The following is a 25,288-nucleotide window of genomic DNA, read 5'->3' as shown; positions in this document are numbered from 1 at the left end:
AACGAATGATTGGTCAAGCTGAAGTAATACGACACCACTCACCTTGTTTGAAGCATCCCACTCAATCTCCCGATCTAGTTCCAAGTTATAGTACGTTATTATTTGGGGTTGCCATCTATGCCTTGATATTTGTGAAAGCTTTCTCACTCATGTCCAGTTGTTCATAGGTAATAAATAACCTTTTAAGTTTTGGTGTCCTTATGAGATAGATAATACAAAACGCCATCAAATCTGATGAGTGAAACACAAATTTAGTGAGGATATCAAGTGAGCTGTTGTCTCATGATGCAAGCAGCATCAAGAGGTAGTGGCATTTCGGTTACTGGTTTGACTTTAGTTGGGTCAGCCTTGAAACATTGACTGGTTACTAGTTGTCAAATGAGTTAATTCTTTAGAATGAAACTGATAACCATGGTATGGCCCTTTTGTAGTAGTTTGTTAAGATTATCATCATGATCATGCAATGCTTCCTGATCATTCTCTCCACAACCAAAGGTAATGATGTCATATGCCACACATATGTCATCTTCAAGGCCTTCAATTGACTCGTGCAGCCAGTTCTGGAGGATCTCCATACTAGTTCAAAGACCAAAAGGTAGCCTTAACCACCTGTATCTTCTCGAGGGAGATATGAAGAAAAGAAGTTTTGTGGAGGGTTCATCCAGTTTTGGATTCCAGAACTCATGCTGATGGTAAATTTTGGAGAAGATACTAGCTTTGGACTGGTTAGGTAGGATATGAGCAATGGTAAGCATCATGTACAGCTCCCATTTTGTTGTTCAAATGAGTGCTTTAAGATTTCTACAGAATAGGTACAGGTGTAGCAGATTTATCAATCTGCAGTTTGACTTCACTAGGATAACTTCCAAGTTTGTCACTGAACACATGAGCAAACTGGTCTGTTAACCTCCCAGTAGCAATATGAAAGTTTTCGTACTTTATTTCAATGAGATCCATTTCCTCTGAGGTACCCATACCAATGATAGGTTGTAATTTGGCTTCAACAACTAAAAATGACACAGCTGATGGAATTGGGAGGGTTAGATATCATACAGATTTACCAGTGTGCTTGTTTGTTAGAATACTCCCTGTTGATCCACAGTCAACTTGGATTTTGATAATTTGTGCAGACAGATCTATTTCAGTATAAATAGACTTATCTGCATTGCTAAGGTTTGTATTAGCTCATAACCTGACAAGTCAAATAAAACACAATTTCTATGCAGTATACCTTGGACATTTCAGGGCATTTCAAAGCATATTGATTGGTCTTCTTGCCCTAAGAGCATGACTTACTCCAGGCAGAACAAACCTTCCTCATTACATGTTTCCGGCCATACAACTTAGTCTTTCTTTAGTTGATTATAAGTTGTTTTCTTGAGCGATCTAGGTTTAGTGTCAGTTTTGCGAGTCACTAAATTTGTACAGTAAAGTTCTGCAGATATCACATCAGGTTTTCAAGGTAAGGTTTCTTTATTACTGAAGTTGCCTGCATGTAACAATGTCACTAATGCCAAGAACAATGCAGTCCTTTAAGAAACCATCCTGCAGATCTAAAATCAATATGTGTCTGCTAGGTAAATGAGCTCAGTATAGTAGACATCAAACTCTTTTCTTAGCTTTTGCTTTAACTGTATGGAAATGTACTTTTTATAGGTTTATTTTTTTTCACCACTGAAGCATTCTTTAATCTTTTTTTGTGATAGTGTCTAATTTTGTGCTACTTCATTTGTTGCAAAGATTTCAGAACACTCTTTGTCAATAGTGGTAAGAAACAAAGCTATTTCTTATGCTTCAGGCTGGCTATCATATCGTGATACAATGGTATAATTGTCTCCTAAAAGACACTTACATACATACATATACCAAGGCACTTCCCCCAATTTTGGGGGGTAGCCAACATCAACAAATGAAACAAAACAAAAGAGGGGACCTCTACTCTCTACGTTCCTCCAGCCTAACAAGGGACTCAACCGAGTTCAGCTTACTTGGGTGTATTTTGTGTTATGTAACTTATCACCTTGCAACCAGCTAATAACACAAGTACTTATCACCTTGCAACCAGCTAATAACACAAGTGGAGCAGTAATTTAGGCTCTTATCACATACTTTACTCCACATAGACAATAAATTATTTGAAAAGTACCAATTCACAGTGCAAGCATATCAAAGGTTGGGTGAAGTTAAATGCCTATGTGACTAGACTAAAATATTTAGATGCTACATGTGATTTTCTCGAATTATAAAATATTGTAATTGATCAAGTATTTGCACACTGCCCTGCCAACCTTGAAAATAGTGACCTCTTCTCCTATTGAATTGGTCACTATAAACTATGTTAATCACCAAACAACCAGTACTGGTTTTATTGGAAGTCTGATGGTACGTGACCATTATTTTAAGTGGGTGATGATAGTACCCATAAGGAATAAAAGGAGCAGTACGATATGCCAAGGACTTGAAGACTGAGTATTTCCAGTTATTCCCCGTGTTCCAGTTCGGACATTGACTGATAACGGCCCTGAGTTTATTTCCCAGGGATTTACCGAGTTGTTGGAGTGGTACAGTGTTGTACATGTGAAAACAACTACGTACAAACCATTTAGTAATGGTGCAATGAAGTGGGTGGACTGTACTATTGGCGAGCTACTAAGGGTGATTTCTGGGGAATCTTGGAAATGTGATTGGTACTTATCCAGAGCAGTTCACAGTTATAACCATTCCCACCAAACTGAGATTGCTTTTACTCCAGCTGGGAACATACTGAAGGGTGCTCACAATGTTCATTGTATCCCATTGCTTTCAGCAGAAACGAGAGATCCATGGGCTAAAGGACATCCTTGGTATAAACCATCTAAGGAGGGTTCTCTGGTTCCTAAGAAGGAGCACCTGTTGGGACACCTTCTGTCAAACAAGCTCATCACTATATTTGAGGGGTTATTCTGTGTTACTAAATTACACGAGAATAAAGTCAATCATGACCTAAAGAGACTACCTGAAGGTGAACTGTTAAAGGCTCACCATATCCAGCTAAAAGCATGGCTTGAAACTCCTATCTAGCTTAGGAGGCACTTTATCTGGTATCCAAAGGGTTCTGATCAAGTAACCAGAACTCAGAATAGTTTAGGACTTGTTGATAATAGTCTGACTTCGTTTGAAATTGCAGAGAGTGTGGCTGCAATAGTTGGATCATACCTCTTGTCTCGAGAACGTAACAGTCCTACAATAAGTCTTACTCAGCCCAAGCCCATCCTTAATCCAGTCAGGACTTATGAGAGAAAAAGAGCACTGGATATTTGGTTATATCCACCAGAAAATTTTGATAAGATTCCTGTATACTGTAGAAGTCTGAAGTGGCTTAAGATTGTATGGTCCTCCACCTGTCGGAGATCAGTTCCTCTGAAATATGTAAAACCAAAATTTTTACTCCTGAATCCGTGGTTCACTCTCCTGTGCCAGAATTTCCTACACCATGTTTTTTACTCTCCTCTTTCCGAAAAGAAGGTGTCATTCATCCTCCAGAGAGTTGGAAATCATGGGAAGTTTCCAAAATTTCAATGATGGAACCACTTTCTTCTGGTGCCAATAGTTCCAGTTCAGACTTGTCAAGATATGCTAGTATAGAAAACCCTGTTTCTGACTCAGCATTGTCCACTTATCACAATTATTATTTCCCTTTCTTTATTCCACCTGATTTTCACGTACGACTGTTGCCTAAGAATTTCATCTAAAGTGTATTTAGTACCCGTTGGACTAGGTTCAAAAGTCCAGTTCTTGTCCTACCTCTAGTTCAACCTCGAGTCATGGAGTGGAGGCCTCTTTTCACTAATTAGAGGGAATCTGCAGAAAGGAAATTGTCTTTTACCGGTGAGCTACCACGGAATTCTAACCCATTCCTATATTTTGACGGAAGGCTGAAACACAGGTCAGAACTCTAGGTTGAAGTGGCGCAGTTGGGTTTACTTAATATGAACGTGACAGCTTTCTTTGGATCTTCTCGACCAGAGCTATTCCTTGAGTCATTACCTGATTTTCCAGGATTTTTATTGTCTTCTTCTGAGTCTACAGATTCTGTCTGGGTCTGCATCAGAGAACGTTGTTAACCCACAAATACCAGGTGTAATGTGAGTTTATCGAATGGTACTTAGCCAAACTCCAGTGCTGCGAGAGATTAATATTGCCAACAGGTTGTTGAATCCTAGAATTTAGCTAAAATATCAGTGAGAAGCTGCAAACTACACCTAGAGTTTTACATATATCCAAATGATTTTCACAGGATTTAATGGGTGTTATATGAACTACAATCATTCCAAATTTTGTATTGATACTTGCCATAAAAAAGTAACAGTTGCAATTTTTCGATATCCACCGGAGGCCGATTTTCGGCGGCGCCGTAAATTACTCGTAGAATACTTCACATATCAAAAGTTTACAGGGATTTGTGGGATGGATAATTACTTAGTCCACAACAATTTTGATGTTGATATCTACCGTAGAAAAGGCACAGCAAACGTTTATTTCGGTGTAGGTTGAATAGTTATTTTTTTGCTGTGGTGTATATTGTTCCTGGAATAATTCACATATCCATGTGAAAATTTCAGGGGATTAATGGGAAACATAGTTTCTCTGTTCCTACGAAATTTCATGATAATATCTACAATTAAAAAGATACAGCTATCATGTAGCCTTCTTAAGTGTGATGTTAAATGTACCAACATTACAGTGAACTGCGTGATAGTGAGCGACATCAACAAAGGACAATGCCGATCTCATAAACAATATCCGTCCAATCTAGTTGGAAAAGACGGATGCTATAAGCAAAAGTGGAAAATAGCCCACTGAGGATAGGAAATAAGGAAATAAATAAAGTACATGAGAAATAAAGAATAACTATTATAAAATACTCTAAGATCCGTAACAACATTATAATAGCTTTGTCATATATAAACTATAAAGAGAGACTTATGTCACCCTGTTCAACACAAAAATATTCGCTGCAATTCTGAACTTCTGAAGTTCCACCGATTCAAGTGCCTGATTATGAAGACCATTCCACTATCTGGTCACAGGGGGAATACAAATTATAAGATTACAGTGTAATATTGACCTTATTATTTGAAGGATAGTCAGAATTAAGGAAATTCTTATACAGTTGAAGATCAGACAAAAGAACATTACTCGAAACAAGGCATAATGAAAGCAGGAAAACACTTCATAGTACATTCATCAACAAAAATCTTAAACCTTTTCTCCATAAGCTATTTTTTTGTGCAATGGAAGAAGTAACAGACCGAATGTACTTTTTCCTAAAAATTTAAAGCAGTCATATAGAGTTAAACAATTATCAATACTGAGATTTAGATGTGGAGCCCCTGTCCTCGACCTACCTGCAGTCAAACTTTTGGTTTGTTAGGGTTCAACTGCATGCCCATAATTTGCACCCTACATTAATTTTAGCTAGATCTCTATTCCGAGATTCTGAAATTATTTTTTTTTTTTTTACAATATCAACTTTATTAGTTGTTCTACAGGTCTTTCACTAAGAAATTTCAGTTTATACTTTTGTATTAATTAACACTGTGTTTTTGTTACTTGTCTGAAATGCCCATTAGGGGGTTTCTTTAAATATATCACTGACAACAGTTAACCTGCCCTACATTGGATCCTTGTCTCTGGTTACGGTTCATTTTCCCTTTGCCTACATATACACCGAATAGTCTGGCCTATTCTTTACATATAATTCTTTGTCTTCATACACCTGACAACACTGAGATTACCAAACAAATTATCTTCTCTCGAGGGGCTAATTATGCTCTGCAATTATTCAGTGGCTACTTTCCTCTTGGTTAGGGCAGAAGAGACTCTTTAGCTATGGTATGCAGCTCTTCTAGGAGAAGGGCACTCTAAAATCGAACCACTGCTCTCTTGTCTTGGGTAGTGCCATAGCCTCTGTACCATGGCCTTCCACCATCTTGGATTAGAGTTATCTTGCTTGAGGATACACTTGGGCACACTATCATCCTCAGTTTCAGCCGAACACTCGCGCCGACAACAACTCCGCCGATCCGCCATGTCCGTCTTCCATCTCGGAGATTGGGCATGGACCCTTTACCCCGCCGACGCCCGTCACTGCAGAGATCACTACGATGACCCTTCTTGTGACTGTGACTGCTGCGACGCCTACCAGCAACGGAGAGTGCACATATTCACTACAGTAGGCCTCCGTTGATGACAAGACACAGCCTACCCATCATGTTAGATGCAGCTGCAATGGGTGTAAAATCGCCTTTATTAAGATCCTCAAGCAATATAGGACCTCGAAAGCTAACAGGGAGGAGACTACTCCCCCACCCAAAAGAAGGAAGAGCCCTGAACGCCCTTCTCCAGCTCCAGTGGTACCCCCCCCCATAACCTTTAGTGACTCCAAGGACTGAGAGCTCAGACTCGTCCTTGTCAGTCCCTTCAACTCTGCAGCAGACAGTTGCAGTTACAGTCCACACTCCAACCTCAGCGCCTGAGTCCTCCAATGCCATGGAGACTGAACTTGCTGAGACTGAGGGGGATCATCCTGGCCTCTGCCATTGCTGCCAGCATCCCAGCGCCACAGCCTGAACTTAGGAAACCACTGCCAAAGTTCAGGCTCACCCAGACCGACAGCTCCATATCCTACGCCACAGTTGCTGCCATGGCTGCAAGGCCTGGCATGCAACTTTCAGCTCGTCCCAACCAGAAGGGTGACCTTATTATCATTCCAAATGACCAGGAAACTGCCAGATCCCTCCAGGAGGAACCAGCTCTGACACTGCTCGACCCTGCCTTGATCCAGAGAAAAGCAGTCATCGACAGATATCCAATCACCATGCCTATCTCCATCGCCACTTCATGCAGCAACATTGACAAGGCAGTAGACTGCATGAACCAGACAATGTCCCTGTCAGAAGGCTGATAGCCACCTTCATCAGTCCAGTGCCTTCATCACTGGATCTTGGAGTCTGGGGGACATTCCCCATAGAAGAATACACGTCAGAACCCCTCAGATGTTGTCGCTGCCAGCGTTATGGCTACCATAAGGAGGAGTGCAAAGGCCCCAACACCTGCAGAGTATGCAGCCAGCATCACAGCACAGAAGTGTGCATCCAGTCCCACAAGGATGGAAGAGGAACAAACCCCAAGTGCCCTAATTGCTCCAGGCCTCACCACACCTGGAACAGGCGCTGCCAAGAAAGACTTAGGAGGCTAGCTGCGATGAAGAGCACTTCCTCCCCAAAACAGCCAAAGACAACTACATCTCAACTCCACAAGGCGACCTCCTCGCCAGAGAAGATAACGTCAGCCAACCACTGCTCCTGTACCTGTACCAGTCAACCAGCCAAAAGCAACACCTATTAAACAACCTAAGTCCTCCAACCCACCTCATACCCTGACTCAACAAGTTGAATCACTGCCTTTGGAAGACCTTATCCCCATTCCCTTCAAGATCCTCACCAGAGTCCTGTCCCTAACCAGGATCCCCAACTTCATGGAGTTACTCCAACAGATCCAGCTTCCAACCACCGAGCAGGGATAAGCTTTTTGTTTAAACCTACTCCTTTTCTCTCTGACCAAAGAAAAAACTTCTCTCCTCTCCCAATCTCTTCTATTTACTGGGACTTGCTGCTATAGCCACTTTCTCTCTGACTGACAGACTCTGTCTGTTAACCTTTCATTTCGTGGACCTAAAGAGAAGTCTCTCCTCCTGGTCACTTCCCTCACTTCCACGTCAGATGGTAAAACCCCTTGTAACGTAAAATATTACCCCCTTTAGTATGTTCCAGTAACTCTGAAAAGAACACCCTTTCCACCCTTTGCCTTTTCACATTAATATGTTCTTACGGGCTGTCCAACGGCAAGAGCCCGTGTCATGTCACTGGCATGGCAATCTATAATGAATGAATGAATGAATGGGCACACTATACTATTTTATTTCTCTTCCACTTTCTTTGTTAAAGTTTTTTTAGTTTATGTAGAAGATATTTATTCTTAAAATATTCTATTTTTCCTTTTCTCTTTTTCTCACTGGGCTATTTTCCCTGTTGGAGTCCCTTGGCTTATAGCATCTTGCTTTTCCAACTAAGGTTGTAGCTCAGCAAGTAATAATAATAATAATAATAATAATAATAACAGAAAAGGACATACCAAAAATTAGCATTTCCTTTTGCTTCTGCCTTGGCCTTGTGAGGCTTTCTAATTAAAAGTAAAGTTTCAGTAATTTAATTTAAGAATTAGAATTTCCCAAGCACTTATAAGTCCTGAGATAATTCAGTCAACTAAGAAAATCAATCATTTACAATCCCAGGATATGAGGGGCATAAATAAACTCTGTATAGCGCCTTTTCTTTGTTTTCTGTGCATCTATGAGCAACTAAATAACACTAAACCTTCTTAGTTTATAACACAATCTTGAAACAGGAGTGGTTGGTCCCCTAGATTTTCTCCTCTCCTAGGGGTACTGGCTTCTCCTCTCTATTCTCTTGTGGGAGAACATTCTTCTGCACACTTCCTTGATTCATTTCGACTGATGCTACATTTCAGCGGGAGGTCCCTTTCCATTTGGATAACGGGAACTTAATGAACCATGTTGAATCGGTAGATATTTACCTATCTTATGATGAGGGACAGGCCTGAAGCAGGTGAAGGCCTATGATCGGGGTGTATGGCTAACACTCTCGGGTTTGGTGACCTTGCCAGGACTTCTGATACTACAGGACTGGCTCCTTAATAGACCTATTCTTTCCTTTCTAATACATATTGCTCTAGGGCATTTCCAATATGACAGCTTGTCACTAAGCCACATTTGTTCACGTGATTTTGACTTCCGACCAGTCGCCTCGTCACAAAGGGACCTGCTTCTCTACAGAATTGAGTCCCGAAGCCTTTGTTCTTAACAAAATGTTATAGCTTCAACTATTGCTGAGTTCATAATTTTTTCTAGTCACAAAACATTCGTTTTTAGAGGATATTGTGGTTTCGTAGTGCTTAGCTTACACACGCGAATATCAATAATTCTAAGTGACCCAACAACTAACATATGCTTTTTTTGCTCTTTCTCTCTCTCTTTCAAGAACCACGGCTTGAGCTGCTTCTGCAGTAAGATCGGGGTTTTGTGGCGAAGATCTCTCCGAACATTGGATGCCTTTCTTCTCCTGACTTTGTTGGCACCTTTGAGTCTTGCTTTCAGTATTGGGTTTGTCAGGGCTTTGAACCCCAAGACCTTTTCCTGTTGACATCTGTAGAGTACTTTTGAACAAAGTAGGCGCCTGACCGAGTTTGCGATTTCCTTTCTCTTGCCTTGTGGTAGAGTGTGTGACTGTAGATTCCAGTGAAGGGCTAGCCATTGGAATTTCCGAGTTGGAGATAGCCTGATTTGGAAGCACAGAGATTGTAGGAAGTTCAGGACCTTTTGGGGGGCTACTGGAAGCTCTTCATGGTTGTTGTGAAGGACCCGCATCTTTAGTCGTCTTCCCTCTACTTCGTCGAACTCTAGTTTGACCGCCTCTTCCAGATCTTCCTCTATTACCGAAGACCTTCATATGAGCTTTGGCAGGGCGGAACATGGGAGTAGCTCTCTGTACACTGGATTGAAACATACTGTTGGGGAACCGTGTACACAGTCTGAGGGATGGTGACAGCTGAGGCTGTCGCAACAGGAAAGGTTTTTCTTCCATTAAAGTGACTTCTGGGCTTCTTGCCCTTGCATTGAGGTTCTGCATTGGGGGTAAATTTCCGTTTAGAGGAAATACCCCACTTGTCAATAAGGCTCTTATTCTCCTGAGGCGCTTTGTCCATGACTTCTTTAACAAATTTTTTCTGGGAAGAGATCCTTCCCCCAGATATTAGAGTCGATCAGTTTTCTAGGTTCATGTATGATCGTAACAGTGGCTAGGACGTGTTCTCCACATGCCATCGTGGCTAGGAAGAAAGCATGGAGATCCCTATGAAATATGATTAAGTGAGTTTTTGCCAAGATAGGGAAGAGATCAGATTTGGAATAGTTTCATTAAGCTTCTCTAGATAAGACTGGATGGATAAAGAGGCAGAAAGTCTCTCTTTAGCTTTTAATTCTTCCTTTAAAAGGGATTCGGGAATCGTAGGTAGTTTCTCACCAAACTTTTTGCCTCCAATGTCCTTGTCTAGTTTTCCAACAGCGAAGTTATATTAGACGTCCTCCCAGTTGTTCGAATCTTAAGGAAGGGCTAGAGAGACAGGTATCCATTCATCTAGCACTAGGAATGGCCTGTTCTCCTCTACTGCTTTCATCGCAGCCTCTAAGGTTTTAGACGCAAAGGGGAAGACAGTATCCCTGGGGACCACAAAGGTGACCTGTTTCCTGCCAAAGGCAGAAAGCTGGGTATTAGTGAATTCTGCCGTCTTTAACTCCCTAACCAAAAAGGATTGAGCCTTGCTATGATCCAGAATGGTTGTTTCCTTAGGGATTGTATCATCCCTAATGGACGCTTCTGAGTTGAGCCTTACATAGCAGTAAGGATAACTATCGATCCATAGAAAGAATTCCAAGTCCGAAACTGGCTTGGAACCCAAACCATCCGCGATACGGAGGAACCCTTCGGTTAAGGCCATTTGCTCAGCAAAGCGCCAAGGGTCTTAACTGTGCATTCAGGTAGGCTTGCAGCTGGGGAGCCTTAAAAAGAGGTGCCTTTTGTAAAGCTTCTATCCTCGCTCTTAGGTCCGCTTGAAAATATTCATATTGGGTGGTTAGGTTCTCAATGAGAGCTTCCATGGACGCCGTTAGTTCCAAGTTATTAGGATGTGAAGGTTTGTCTAACATTGGAACTGGGGTGGATGAGGAAGCTGGGGCTTGAGCAGCACTAATGGGGGAAGAAACTAAAGAGGCACTGGGAGCTGTACTCACTTGATGTACATCCAATGACTCTCCTGAGGTTTCCGTGGTCAGCAGGATCCTTTTCCTCTCTGACAACACAAGAAATAGTCGACATGTTGTCGGCATCCAGGCGCATGACTGTTGAGCGTCTCGGATTTCATCATCTATATGATCTGCTGATTCCGGTGGGAGTTGAACCTTTGGTAAATGGTGATTAAACACAGAGGTCACCTTAGCCCAAGGAAAAAGGAGGTCCTTCACTTCCAGAGAAGGAAGATAAAGGGCACCATATTGAGAGCTCTTCTGGAAGCCTTTTACCCAGTGTTGGAGCATCCTCCGACTTCGTTCTCAAACGTCCAAGGAGATGTCAGTGGCATAGAAGCAGTTGGTAGGTTCCAAAATTGCAACGCATACCTTGGAAACATGACAATCGGCATGTTTCCAGCAGGTTTTGTGGCCACAGGGCAACTAGACCCGCCTGGTACAGATGACTGTTGAACACTCCATGTCATCAGCGACCTGTAAAGATAAGACATTTCAATGAGTACATATCATTAAAAATCATATCTTCTTAAAATTAGCTTATCAAAACACATCTTCACCTAAATAAACCTACCACCTAAATAAAGGTTAAGATTAAGCATAATCAGAACACCTACCAAACAGCTCAGAAATCTGTAGCAGTTTATAAGGCAAAATATAATGACGGTCTGGTAGGAGTATGGAGGAAAGGATCACATCAGAGGGAAACCGTAGCCTCCAGAGTAGGTCTATCGGAACAGCCTAAGAAAACAAGTTCACTCATCATACTGCCTAGACCAGCAACAGCTTCCTCCGAGGCGGTAGCAGCTGGGAGACGGCAATACCCAAGGCATGTCGACACCAGGCGGCAGACAAATTGCAAAGTCAACGGGGGGAAAGTAACTCTAGAGAAAGGGAGGATCAATCTAGAATGCATTTGTCATTATTTACTATCAATGTACTTTTTATCATCAACTCTCAACAGAAAGGGAGGATCCATCTAAAACGCACGAGTCTTTTATTTAAATAAAGGTTTTTATCATCGACTCTCTAAAGGAAGGGAGGATCCATTTAGAAGGCAGTTGTCATTTTTTAATATCAAGGTACTTTTTATGATCATCTCTCTACAGCATGGGAGGATCCATCTAGAATGCATGTGTTATTTATTGAAATAATGACACTTTTTTATCATCAACTCTCTACAGGAAGGAAGGATCCATTTAGAATGCAAGTGCAATTTTTTAATATTAAGGTACCATTTATTATCAACTCTCAACTGAAAGAGAGGATACATCTAGAACGCATGTGGCATTTTTTTTATTACCAAGGTACTTTTTATCATCAACTATCTAAAGAAGGGAGGTGGTTCATCTAGAATGCATGTGTGATTTTTCATGAGAAAAGTACGTTTATCATCGACTCTCTACAGAAGGGGAAGATCCTTCTAGAATGTAGGTTTCATTACTTAATATCATGGTACTTTTCATGATCAACTCTATATAAAAGGAGGATCCCTCTGGAACGCATGTGTCATTTATTAAAATCAACTTACTTTTTATGATCAACTCCAGAGAAATGGAGGGTCCATCTAGAATACATGTGTACTTTTTTAAAAATAAATTTACTTTTATGATCAACTTACTACAGAGAGGGATGGTCCATATAGAATGCATGTGTCATTTTTTTATAATCTAAATACTTTTTATGATAAACTCCCTAATGAAAAGAAGGATCTATCTAGAACGCATGTGTCATTTTTCTTAAACTAAGGTAATATTCTTGATCAACTCTCTACAGAGAGAGATGATCCATTTATACTGCATGTGTCATATTTTACTATCAAGGTACTTTTTATTATCAACTCTCTACAGAAAGGGGGGTCCATCTAGAATGCACATTTCAATCATAAAAATCAATGTACTTTTATGATCAACTCTGTAAAGAAAGGGAGGATCCAGCTACAACTCTTGTTTCATTGTTTAAAATCAACGTACTTTTTATGATCAATCTCTATAGAAATGAAAGATCCATTTAGAACGCATGTCATTTTTTAAAATCAAGGTGATATTTATGCTCAACTCTCTAAATAAAAGAGGACCCATCTTGAACGCATATGACCTGTCTTAAAATCAAGGTACTTTTCATGATCAACTCACTACAGAAAGGGAGGATCTATCTAGAACGCATATGTCAAGTTTCATTATCAAGGTACTTTTTTATGACTAATTCTCTACAGAAAGGGAAGATAAATCTAGAATGCATGTGTTATTTTCCAAAATTAAGGTAATTTTTATGATAAATTCTCTACAGAAAGGGAGGATAAATCTAGAATGCATGCGTAATTTTTTAATATCAAGGTACTATACATCATCAACTCTCTACATAAAGGGATGATCTATCTAGAATTCATTTGTCATTTTTGATATCAAAATAATTTTCACTATCAACTGTCTACAGAAAGGGGGGATCCATCTGGAATGCATGTGTCATATTTTAATATCAAGGTACTCTTTATTATCAACTCTCCACAGAAAGAGAGGATCATTTTAGAGCGCAGGTGTCAGCTAAAAAAATGAAAGTATTTTTTATCATCAAATCTAAAGAAAGGGAGGATCCATCTAACATATGTGTCATTTTTCAATATCAAGGTAATTTTCAACATCAACTCTGTACAGAAAAGGATGATTCATTTATTAACCCATGTAGAGTTTTTTTTTTATTATATTCAGGTACTGCTTATAATCAACTCTCTACAGAAGGGGAAGATCCATCTAAAAGGCTTGTTCCATTTTCGAAAATCAAATTACTTTTCATGATCAACTTTCTACAGAAAGGGAGGATCCATCTAGAATGCATATGTCAATTTTTTATATCAAGATACTTTTTTTTTATCAACTTTCTAAAGGAAGGGAAGATCCATCTAGACCGCATGTGTCATTTTTTTAATATCAAGGTACCTTTTCCAGATCAACTCTCTACAAAGTGAGAGGATGCCTCTGGAATACATTTCCTTTTTTTAATATCAATGTACTTTAGGTGATACACTTTTTACAGAAAGAGACAATCTGTCTAGAAGGCATACGATATTCTTTTTAATATAAAGGCAGTTTTAATGATCAACTCTCTAAAGATAAAGAGAATCCATCTAGAACGCATTTGACATTCTTTAATATCAAGGTACTTTTTATGATTAACTCTCTAGAGAAAAGGAAGACCATCTAGAGCGCATGTGCAATTTCCTAATATCAATGTACTTTTCACGATCAACACTCTAGAGAAAAGGAAGACCATCTAGAGCGCATGTGCAATTTCCTAATATCAATGTACTTTTCACGATCAACACTCTAGAGAAAAGGAAGACCATCTAGAGCGCATGTGCAATTTCCTAATATCAATGTACTTTTCACGATCAACACTCTAGAGAAAAGGAAGACCATCTAGAGAGCATGTGACATTTTTCAATATTAACGTACTTTTTATGATTAACTCTCTAGAGAAAAGGAAGACCATCTAGAGAGCATGTGACATTTTCTAATATTAAGGTACTTTTATGATCAACTCTCTAGAGAAAAAGAAGACAATCTAGAGAGCATGTGACATTTTTTAGTATTTTTTTATGATCAACTCTCTAGAGAAAAGGAAGACCATCTAGAGAGCATGTGACATTTTTTAGTATTTTTTATGATCAACTCTCTAGAGAAAAGGAAGACCATCTAGACCGCATGTGTCATTTTTTAATATTAAGGTACTTTTTATGATTAAGTCTCTAGAGAAAAGGAAGACCATCTAGAGCGCAGGTGTCATTTTATAATATCAAGTTACTTTTTATGATTAACTCTCTAGAGAAAAGGAATACCATCTAGAGCGCAGGTGTAATTTTTTAATATTAAGGTACTTTTTATGATTAAGTCTCTAGAGAAAAGGAAGACCATCTAGAGAGCATGTGACATTTTTTAATATTAAGGTACGTTTTATGATTAACTCTCTAGAGAAAAGGAAGACCATCTAGAGAGCATGTGACATTTTTTAATATTAAGGTACGTTTTATGATTAACTCTCTAGAGAAAAGGAAGACCATCTAGAGAGCATGTGACATTTTTTAATATTAAGGTACGTTTTATGATTAACTCTCTAGAGAAAAGGAAGACCATCTAGAGAGCATGTGACATTTTTTAATATCAAGGTACGTTTTATGATTAACTCTCTAGAGAAAAGGAAGACCATCTAGAGAGCATGTGACATTTTTTAATATCAAGGTACGTTTTATGATTAACTCTCTAGAGAAAAGGAAGACAATCTAGAGAGCATGTGACATTTTTTAATATCAAGGTACGTTTTATGATTAACTCTCTAGAGAAAAGGAAGACCATCTAGAGAGCATGTGACATTTTTTAATATTAAGGTACGTTTTATGATTAACTCTCTAGAGAAAAGGAAGACCATCTAGAGAGCATGTGACATTTTTTAATATTAAGGTACTTTTTATGATTAAGTCTCTAGAGAAAAGGAAGACCATCTAGAGAGCATGTGACATTTTTTAATATTAAGGTACTTTTTATGATTAACTCTCTAGAGAAAAGGAAGACCATCTAGAGAGCATGTGACATTTTTTAGTATTTTTTATGATCAACTCTCTAGAGAAAAGGAAGACCATCTAGACCGCATGTGTCATTTTTTAATATTAAGGTACTTTTTATGATTAAGTCTCTAGAGAAAAGGAAGACCATCTAGAGCGCAGGTGTCATTTTATAATATCAAGTTACTTTTTATGATTAACTCTCTAGAGAAAAGGAATACCATCTAGAGCGCAGGTGTAATTTTTTAATATTAAGGTACTTTTTATGATTAAGTCTCTAGAGAAAAGGAAGACCATCTAGAGAGCATGTGACATTTTTTAATATTAAGGTACGTTTTATGATTAACTCTCTAGAGAAAAGGAAGACCATCTAGAGAGCATGTGACATTTTTTAATATCAAGGTACTTTTTATGATTAACTCTAGAGAAAAAGAAGACACTCTAGAACGCATATGACATTTTTTAATATTAAGGTTTTTATAATTAAAAAATCTCTAAAGAAAAGGAAAACCATCTGGAACCTATATGACACTTTTTAAGATTAAGGTACTTTTAATGATAAACTCTAAAGAAAAGGAAGAGCATCTACAATGCATGTGGCATTCTTTAATATTATGGTTTTTTTAATGAAAAAATCTTTAGAGGAAAGGAAAACCATCTAGAACGCATCTGTCATTTTTTAATATCAAGGTACTTTTTATGATCAACTCTCTAGAGAAAAGGAAGGACATCTAGAATGCATAAGATATTTTTTAATATCAAGGTACTTTTTATGATCAACTCTCTAGGGAAAAGAAACTCCATCTAGGGCGCATGTGTCATTTTTTAATATTAAAAGGTACTTTTTATGAATAACTCTCTAGAGAAAAGGAAGACCATATAGAGTGCTTGTGACATTTTTATAATATCAAGGTACTTTTTTATGATTAACTCTCTAGAGAAAAGTAAGATCATCTAAAACGTCTGTGACGTTTTTTAATATCAAGCTACGTTTTATTATTAAAATTATACAGAAAGGAGCCTCCATCTATAACGCACATGTTACTTCTTATATTAAGGTTCTTTTTATCCTCTACTCTTTACGGAAATGGAGGAACCATCTAGAAGCCATGTGTCTATTTTTAATATCGAGGTACTTTTTATGATCAACTCTTGACAAAAAGGGGACATTCATCGAGAACGCAGGTGGCATTTGTTAAAGTAAAGGTTGAATGTCAAAGGTCCAAACTTGCAGCAAATGTTGATGTTGAACAGGGTGACATTAATCTGTTTATAATTTATATATGAAACATCCGTTTAAATATTGTTACTGTTCTTGAAATATTTTATTCTGAATTTTCATTACTTCTCATAAATTTCATTCATTTACTCATTTCCTTTCCTCATTGGGCTACTTTTCCCTGTTTGAGTCTTTGCGCTATTAGTATACACACACACACACACACACACACACATATATATATATATATATATATATATATATATATATATATATATATATATATACCTCTCTCTCTCTCTCTCTCTCTCTCTCTCTCTCTCTTTATATATATATATATGTATATATATACATACATATATATATATATATATATATATATATATATATATATATATATATATATATATATATATATATATATATATATACTGTATATATTTCTGCGAGCAAGTGAGTGATTAAAGTGGACATGTTTGGATATAGAGGCATAGCCAGCTCTTATTCATATTAGATTTAATTGCATATAATAAATCTTTTTATCTGATTGCACAGGCTGGTATTTCAGAAGATAATAGTTTCACTCCCGTGAAGCAAAACAAGAGTGCCTAGCCCACCGTCATTGGAGTGCTGCCCGCAGTTAACTACTCTCGGAACGAACACATAAAATCACTGAAACCTACCCGAAAATGGACGGAAAATGACCTAGAAATCCTATTACTAGTATTTTCCTACAGTTGACGGAAAGCAAGAGGACAAAAGAACATCTGGTTGCCATGGTAGCAACCTGTGACGTCACAGCTGATACAATGTTTACGACGATATACATAATAGAGGCAGCACCGCATCGATGCAAACAGGAAACAGCCTAGCACAAAGGAGAGTTGCCGTAAACTGTGCAATTGCATAAATTTCTAGAGAATAAGATTGTTGTTATCAGTCTTCCCGTTCATTTACGTCATGTCCCGTCTCCCTGCATTAGTATCCATGAAAAAAAACATACTCCTACATGTTATTTACAATATGATGAATAAAAGGCTGATTCGATGTAGCATTTGATCCTGAACGCTATTTCCGCAGGCTATGGTCACTCAAGTACTTTCTATGATATGCTCATCAATCATTCAAATGTACCGTTTATCTACCCTCCAGAAACTCTTTAAAGTTCAAGTAATTATGCCATATGTTTAAAGTTCTTCACGGAAACCTTTGTCATCAAGCAGAGTAGGTAGGTAACATCGTGGGACTATATAGTTATGACCAGAGAAAGGTGGAGCTTCTACCATGTTACTGAGCTTTATGAATATTCTCGGACGGTGGTCCTTTATCAAGCGTAAGCCCATCGAGGATAACGTTCACAGAATTCTGCAAACAAGGATGAAAGTATTACACAATTAGTGCAAATAGAGAATCTCTTTTGAAATCTTGAAAGATGAGTGGCTCTTCTCTGCTAAGAGGAGAGGTTTGTTTACAAAAGTTGTTTCTAGCATACTGTACCTAATTGGGATTATATCTGACTGGTATAACAAAACAAGAGACCGTGCCCCACATAAGGTGGGACAAGTTATAAACAAAAAAACAAACAAACAATGATATATAACAGGCATATAATTTTGCCCTAAGCTGATATTTGATAAACTTGATGTAGACATTGGTTTCCAATATGGGCTATCATTATATTACCTCAAAATCTTAGTGCTTGTTCAATTAACCGTCAGATTTTAATCTTTAACGAATGAAAAATACTCTTTTATCCTTAGCATAAATCAAACACGTACCATGCTGACAAAATATTTTTTCCCAGTGATTTACCTGTCTGACCAATATGAAACTTATTACTTGAAGCACAAGGGTTACGAGATACATATTCTCCAGCATTGTCAGGAGAATTCTTTACCAGTGTTTTTTTTTATGAATTATAGGTCTGGATTATTGTCAAAATAGAAATTAATTTTTAAAATAAATACAGAATATCTTTAAAGCAATCATCATATGGTAACACAAGTAGGTTTCATGTGTATTATCAATTTCTCAGTTGCCATTACCATTAACAATCCTCTATGTCATTCTTGACCTGGATTGTTGAATACAACTTCATGTTTTCTATATTTATTGCCTATAATCCTGAATAAATATATTTCATCCTCCATATATTTAGGGCCACATACACGTGTTACTTCTAAAAACAATATAGCGAACTCTGATTCCTTAACCTTATTGTTGCTGCAGAAACAAAAACACAAATGTAGAAATGTTTATGGGGTTTCTGTACAAATCATAATTGAACCCGTTATTTTAACTATGTATATGGCAATCTAGGAAACAGGGCAAAACTGGAATAAATTTTCACTGCTCCCAGTAAGAAATATATCATATACAAATTCATATCTAATTTGCTTATCTCACAAGTTTGTACCTTTATGAAACCCTACTTTTGTGTCTTTTTGTATCACTCTGCCCATAAAGATATAAAATAGCAATGTAGACTTCATAAAAAATCCTCCCTAACCCACTTATGGAATGGATCAGCAACTCTTCTGTCTAGATATTCTAACTCATGTCTTAATGCCTTCATAAAACAATTAATAACTCAACAACTGACCTCCATATCAAAATCCTCAACACCATCTACATTGCATCACATTTATTTATTTCATCATCAACTTTTTCAGTTCATACTGTATATGCCACAGACGACCTTTTTCCTTTTACTTTCAAATTCTCCACATAACTTTCATAATAAATAATCGGTTCAAAAATCTCTTTCGTGTCTACTCCAAGTGGTTCTTTCCCCATCAATCCTTCAGTTATGTTTTACTTGTTCAATTTACGCATTCTCTAGCAGATTAAGCAACATTATACACATTTAATTTTCACAGTCTCCTTTACCACCTTAAACTTTATGTAAAGGAAGAATTATTACTCTGAACAATTTCTTTAGAACATTTCCTCATCTAGACATACAATATGTTCCACACAATACTAAGGTAATCAATCACATCAACATGTCACCTTAGCTCCTCACTTGTACAATGCCCCACTTTTGGGGTATGATGATAACATTTTCATATAAAAAATATGACTGTTTTAATTAACAATTGAATGAGAGAATCATAGCTTTGCCAGCCTCATCTGCTTTCCTGTCTAAATAACCAGTCAGTCATTCCTGATTTTTCTTTTGACCTCAGTATCCATACTTGAATGCTTAATTTGCTCTACCTAGTAATTTTCGTTACTTCCATGAAAACTTTCATCAATCAATATCTCTTTTTTAGTCTTCTTTTTATAGTATCCGGAGTATCATTAGATATCAATGGCTTTCTCCTTGTAATTGCATGTCCTAAACTTTACAACCAACTGACCGATATATGTTCTTAATATCACCTAATTCTTCGTTAATTTTCTGGTCGTTTTCTCTTAAAGTCTCTAATACTGCGAATCAATTCCTACAATTAATTGTAAATGTTTCTCTGTACTCCTCTTCTGGTGTGTCAATGAGGAGCTGGTAATCACAACCAATATCCGCAAATCTATAAATTCTTACACTTCTCAAACGCCTTCTTTCTTTATCAACGGGAATATGATCTATTTGATTTTTGCAATTTCCACATAGCGAAGTCCATGTATATTTGTGGATTTCCTTGTGCTGGAAAAGAATACCTCCAATAAAAAGATTGTTTGTTGAAAAAAAAAAATATAAAACGTGCTCCATTTTCATTTGCAACGCCAAGACCCTCAACACCCATCAAATTCTTTATACCTTGATTATTCCTCCGAAATTTAGCATTGAGGTCACCAATCACAATTTTCATATCTCACATTGGGATCTCATCTATTACACTCTGCAGTTCTTCACAGTATTCATCTTTCCTTTCTGCAGGGGCATCATTTGTTAGTGCATAGCACTGCTCTGATTTAAACTTTGCAAATAACAATCTGCTATTTACAGCTATCCATTCCGTTAATGCCTTTTCTCCTCTTGGTGTTATTATCATTCCTACCCCTTCTCTTCCAACTCCACCAGTTCTCCCTGAATAAATAATATATATATATATATATATATATATATATATATATATATATATATATATATATGATATATATATATATCCCCTTGGTCTAAAGATTTCTTTACCATTTCCCTTAGAACGTGTTTCACTTAGGGCCAAGATATCCAAACTATATTTCATGAAATTCATTCTCCACTTGCTGTAATCTCCCAATCTGATTCATGGTTCTGACCTTCAAATTACCAATTTAACATTTTTCTTTAGCATTCAAAAATTGGGAGATTCTTAGCCCCTCGCTACGCCCGAGACTGTGATCCATTCTGCTCTTTCCAGAGACTGACCAAAATCCATAGAGGATTCATTGGCTAGATTTATCGAAGGATAGCCAGTTAATTGTGATGAGCAGTGCCTATGTAACAAAGGCAAGTGACCCCTGCAGGTTTACACTAATTCCAGTAACCACCCACCCGGCATCAGGAGAATAAGTCGAAAAGACATCTTGTCTATCGCCATAAACCCAATCCGTCACCCTGCTGCCAGTGACTTCTTCGAGATTTAGGAGGCCATTTCCTTCACATACAGTTCTCGTTATTCCAACATGTTGCTCATCCGCTTATATAACCGTTTGCAAACATGGATTTCTAAGATATACCGTCTTGCTACATCAGTGGAGAAAAATATTATTCCAAATCAACTCAAATGAAAAGGAAAATCGACGAACATAATCCGAATGAAAAATAGTAACGACCAGCCTCTATTCAATAGACCGTCAGATACTTACATTCTCCTCTTTAACATAACGGACTTGAAATCTTTCGTCGCTGCTGTACGACTGTGTCCCAACTGTTAAAAGGTGGTAGTCCCTCCTTCGAATCCAAGAAACCTGAAACGGAACAATAATCTCTTAGAACGATTATATCGAAGGAGAATACATTCATATGCACACACACAAACACACACACACACACATATATATATACATACATATATATATATATATATATATATATATATATATATATATATATATATATATATATATATATATATATATGTATATATATATATATATATATATATATATATATATATATATATATAGTGTGAGTAACATGAAGATAATGAAAATATTCAGGTATTAATTAATTCCTTACACATTTCCATTCATGGCTAAATTACTTGTGGGGTGTCAGCTGTCATAATTTCCTGCAAGCCACACAAGCACAAACGCACACGCACGCACACACACACACACACACACACACACACATATATATATATATATATATATATATATATATATATATATATATATATATATGTATATATTATGTGTGTGTGTAGGAGCTTAATATAATTCCATAAAAACCGGTTTAGTTGATTAGGTGACATTGATTACTTGTTTAATGCAGACGTTCGGTGAGTGCATGTTGACCCTTTTTCTGAAAATTTAACATTACTTACTGATTCAAAGTCACGGGTTGTTACTTTTTTCATGGCAACCAGCTTCAAGTGATGATTTTTAGTTCTGTTATGTGGATCAGTAAATTCTATAGGTAATATGTTGACCAAGGCACCAGCCATTCGAGATACTACCGCCGGAGAGATATTAGGTCCTTTGACTGGCTAGGGGCGGTACTACATTGGATACCCCTCTGGTTAAGGCTCATACTGTATTCCTTTGCCTACACATACATAGACTAATCTAGCTTAATCTTTACGCAATCTCCTCTTTTCTCAAACACCCGACAGCACTAAGAAAATGTTCTTCACTCAAGGTGTTATACTACAGCTCTGTTATAGAGTTCTCTTGCTTGAGGGTACACTCAGGCTTAGGCTACTATTGTATGTTTCCTCATTTCCTATCTTCAACGGGCTATTTTGCTTGTTGGAGTGATTGGGCATATAGTATGCAGTAGTAATAATAATAATACACATCGTGAATATTTTGTTTCTTCATGCAGAACACCAATTGACACCAAAGATAAGCGAATTTCCGTCTACAACTTCTTAATCTGAATAGGATAGGCTAACGGTAATAGGCCTAGCCTAACAGACGTGCATAAGAGTTTCATTGGAGGCTTTTGAGATGATATGGCATGTTACAAATCAAGTCTGTTTGTCTAGCAGAGAGTTAACTCGCTACCCCGGTAAGTAATGAGGACCAGGGTCCCCAGGTGCAGTTAAGGGTAGGTGGGTGTGGTTAGTTTAGACAGCTTTTTTGAATTTCACTCGTTCTGTGGCTTACCGCCCCCCCCCGCCCCCCCCGCCCCCCCGCCCCCCCCCCCAAAAAAAACCCTGTGATTTTCCATTGCAGCATCACATGCTTGTTGCTCTCAAAATGGGTTCTGTATCTCTGAAACTACCCATTTCTGCAGTAGATATGGGTTTTATTAACAGAGATGTACAACAATTGGTCAAGGGCATGAATCATTGCGCAAATCCAGCAATTTTAAAGGGGGTTGAGGGTGAAAACATGACCAAAGCAATTGGGGGCCTAAGGGACGCTGTAATGCAGCTGAAAGCTGACGCAATTTCAAGCTTTTTAGAGCTATATTTTCATGTTTTTGAAACCAATTTCACCTTAAAATTGAATGTCTTAGGGGTAAATGCACTATGCCAAAAAAAAAAAAAAAAAAAAAAAAAAAAAAAAAAAAAAAACAGCATCTCGATAAAAGATATCAAGCATTCAGCAGTAATTTCTACAATTACCTTCAGTACAAGACTACTTTCCCGGAAAATCTCATTAAATGACGGCTACATCTGAGTTAGTTATATCTGTAATTATTGGATCTTGCACCCTTCCTTCCAACTATTATCCTGAAGCAATTCGCGACCCCTTGAATTGTAATCAGTCTCTCCACTTCTTTCAACTTGATTCATATCAGAAATGCAATCTCTTTGTCTACAGATCATATAGTAATTTTTTACCAAGAGAGAGAGAGAGAGAGAGAGAGAGAGAGAGAGAGAGAGAGAGAGAGAGAAAGAGAGAGAGAAAGAGAGAGAGAGAGAGAGAGAGAGAGAGAGATGATTTCACCCTTTCACATCTTTATTACATTCTTCTTGTAGCAACTATTGAATGGAAGATATTGATTACTTTGTTCAAGTTTCATCAATGCGTGAAGGTTTTCGTAAAATTCAAGCTTTATTTCATTTCTTCATATTAGAAATTTCTGCGAAGAAAAGCCTGGTTATTATTTCTTTGAATATTTCCCTGTTTTTCCTTTTGATCTTCCTTTCTCCTAATTACTGTACTTTTTTAGGAAAACAACAAAAACCACTATATTAGATACCTAACAAATTAAAATATCAGATTTATTTGAAACATATATTACATTCAGAAAAGGTGGACTTGTTGAACAATTATAGAATTATGGAGTTTTCATGCCACGTAGATTAGTTAATCATATTGTATTTCAATATTACAAATTATATTGAATAAAAATCGCAGCAACCAAATTACATTGTATTTATGGGCCAAGAATTTGAACCCTAAAAAACTCTAAACTACTCTTAAAATTCTAGGTGTGAATCTTGATAGAAACTTTACTTTCGAAAAACAAATTTGGTCTGTTTCGTCTTCAATTGTGTTTTCTCTTGATTCAAATATTGTTCTCCTGTCTGGTCTTCAGCTGCTGAATCTCTTCTTAATTTACTTATTGACACTTGCCTATTTGATTTCAGTGGGAGAATAAGACTTTATTTTGTTCGGGTTCCACCTCAACTTATATTACTGAACGTTTGACTTTGATAATTATAATAAATTGAATAAAGAATTAAATAATTAAATAAGCTTTCTTTCTCTATGGTTACTTTGTTTTTGTCATTATAAACTATGTCATAAAAAAATTAGTAATTCAGTGTATAAAAGAAATAAAAATAATAAATCTTGCCTTAATCATACTATCAAAATATTTCATCTCGAGTTATGACAAGGCAGATTGCTCGTGTTCCAATGATTATCTAATTTACTCTTGAAGTCACTTATTGAAAGAGCCCTAACAATATTCTCAGGGAGGTCCTCATTTCTTTAGTTTGTAGGTGTTCGTTCGTGCGTTATTAGTATTGAATTAAAAAGAATCCTTCACATTTATATTCATAAACACATGGATGATCTTATATACTTTGATAAGGTCTCCTCGAAGTCTCCATTGCTGGAGTGATGTAATTCCTATTTTTTTGCATTTTGTCTTATAAGACAAATCGTTTAATTCAGGAACCAATTTATTCATTCCCCCTTGGACCTTTTACAGTTCATCATTGACCTTTTTAAAGTATAATGACGAAGCCTAAACAACATTCACAAGGTATAAATGGACCAAAGAACAGTATAATGTTCAACACATCAATATCCATGTAATGAAATTCCTCTTCATGAGCCCCACTGTTCTATTGGCTTTAGCCACTATGCTGCCAATATATTGGGCAGGCTTTGAATCTTTTGCAACGAGAACACCTAGGTCTCTTTCACTTCTGTTGATTTAATTTCTCTACCATTGGATGTGCATTGTTGCGCATTTTTCTGGATTAAGTGCTGGCAACCACTTCTCACTCCAACACTGAAGCTTTTGACGATCTCTTTT

General features: G+C 37.3%; 1 protein-coding gene across 3 annotated transcripts in view; it reads right to left on the bottom strand.

The window, feature by feature from the left end:
* The window catches only part of LOC137653077 (leucine-rich repeats and immunoglobulin-like domains protein 1), a 431,305-nt gene that overhangs the window by 90,049 nt on the left and 315,968 nt on the right, over positions 1–25,288 (bottom strand). For all 3 annotated transcript variants that reach the window (XM_068386471.1, XM_068386473.1, XM_068386472.1), the window contains one exon: positions 21,487–21,588. In XM_068386471.1, coding sequence (XP_068242572.1) covers positions 21,487–21,588 — 102 coding nt within the window. The remainder of the gene's footprint in view (positions 1–21,486; positions 21,589–25,288) is intronic.

Source organism: Palaemon carinicauda, chromosome 14 (genome assembly GCF_036898095.1).
Source record: "Palaemon carinicauda isolate YSFRI2023 chromosome 14, ASM3689809v2, whole genome shotgun sequence".
Taxonomy (NCBI): domain Eukaryota; kingdom Metazoa; phylum Arthropoda; class Malacostraca; order Decapoda; family Palaemonidae; genus Palaemon; species Palaemon carinicauda.
Note: the sequence above shows the minus strand (reverse complement) of the source record. Positions and strands in the feature narration are given on the sequence as shown.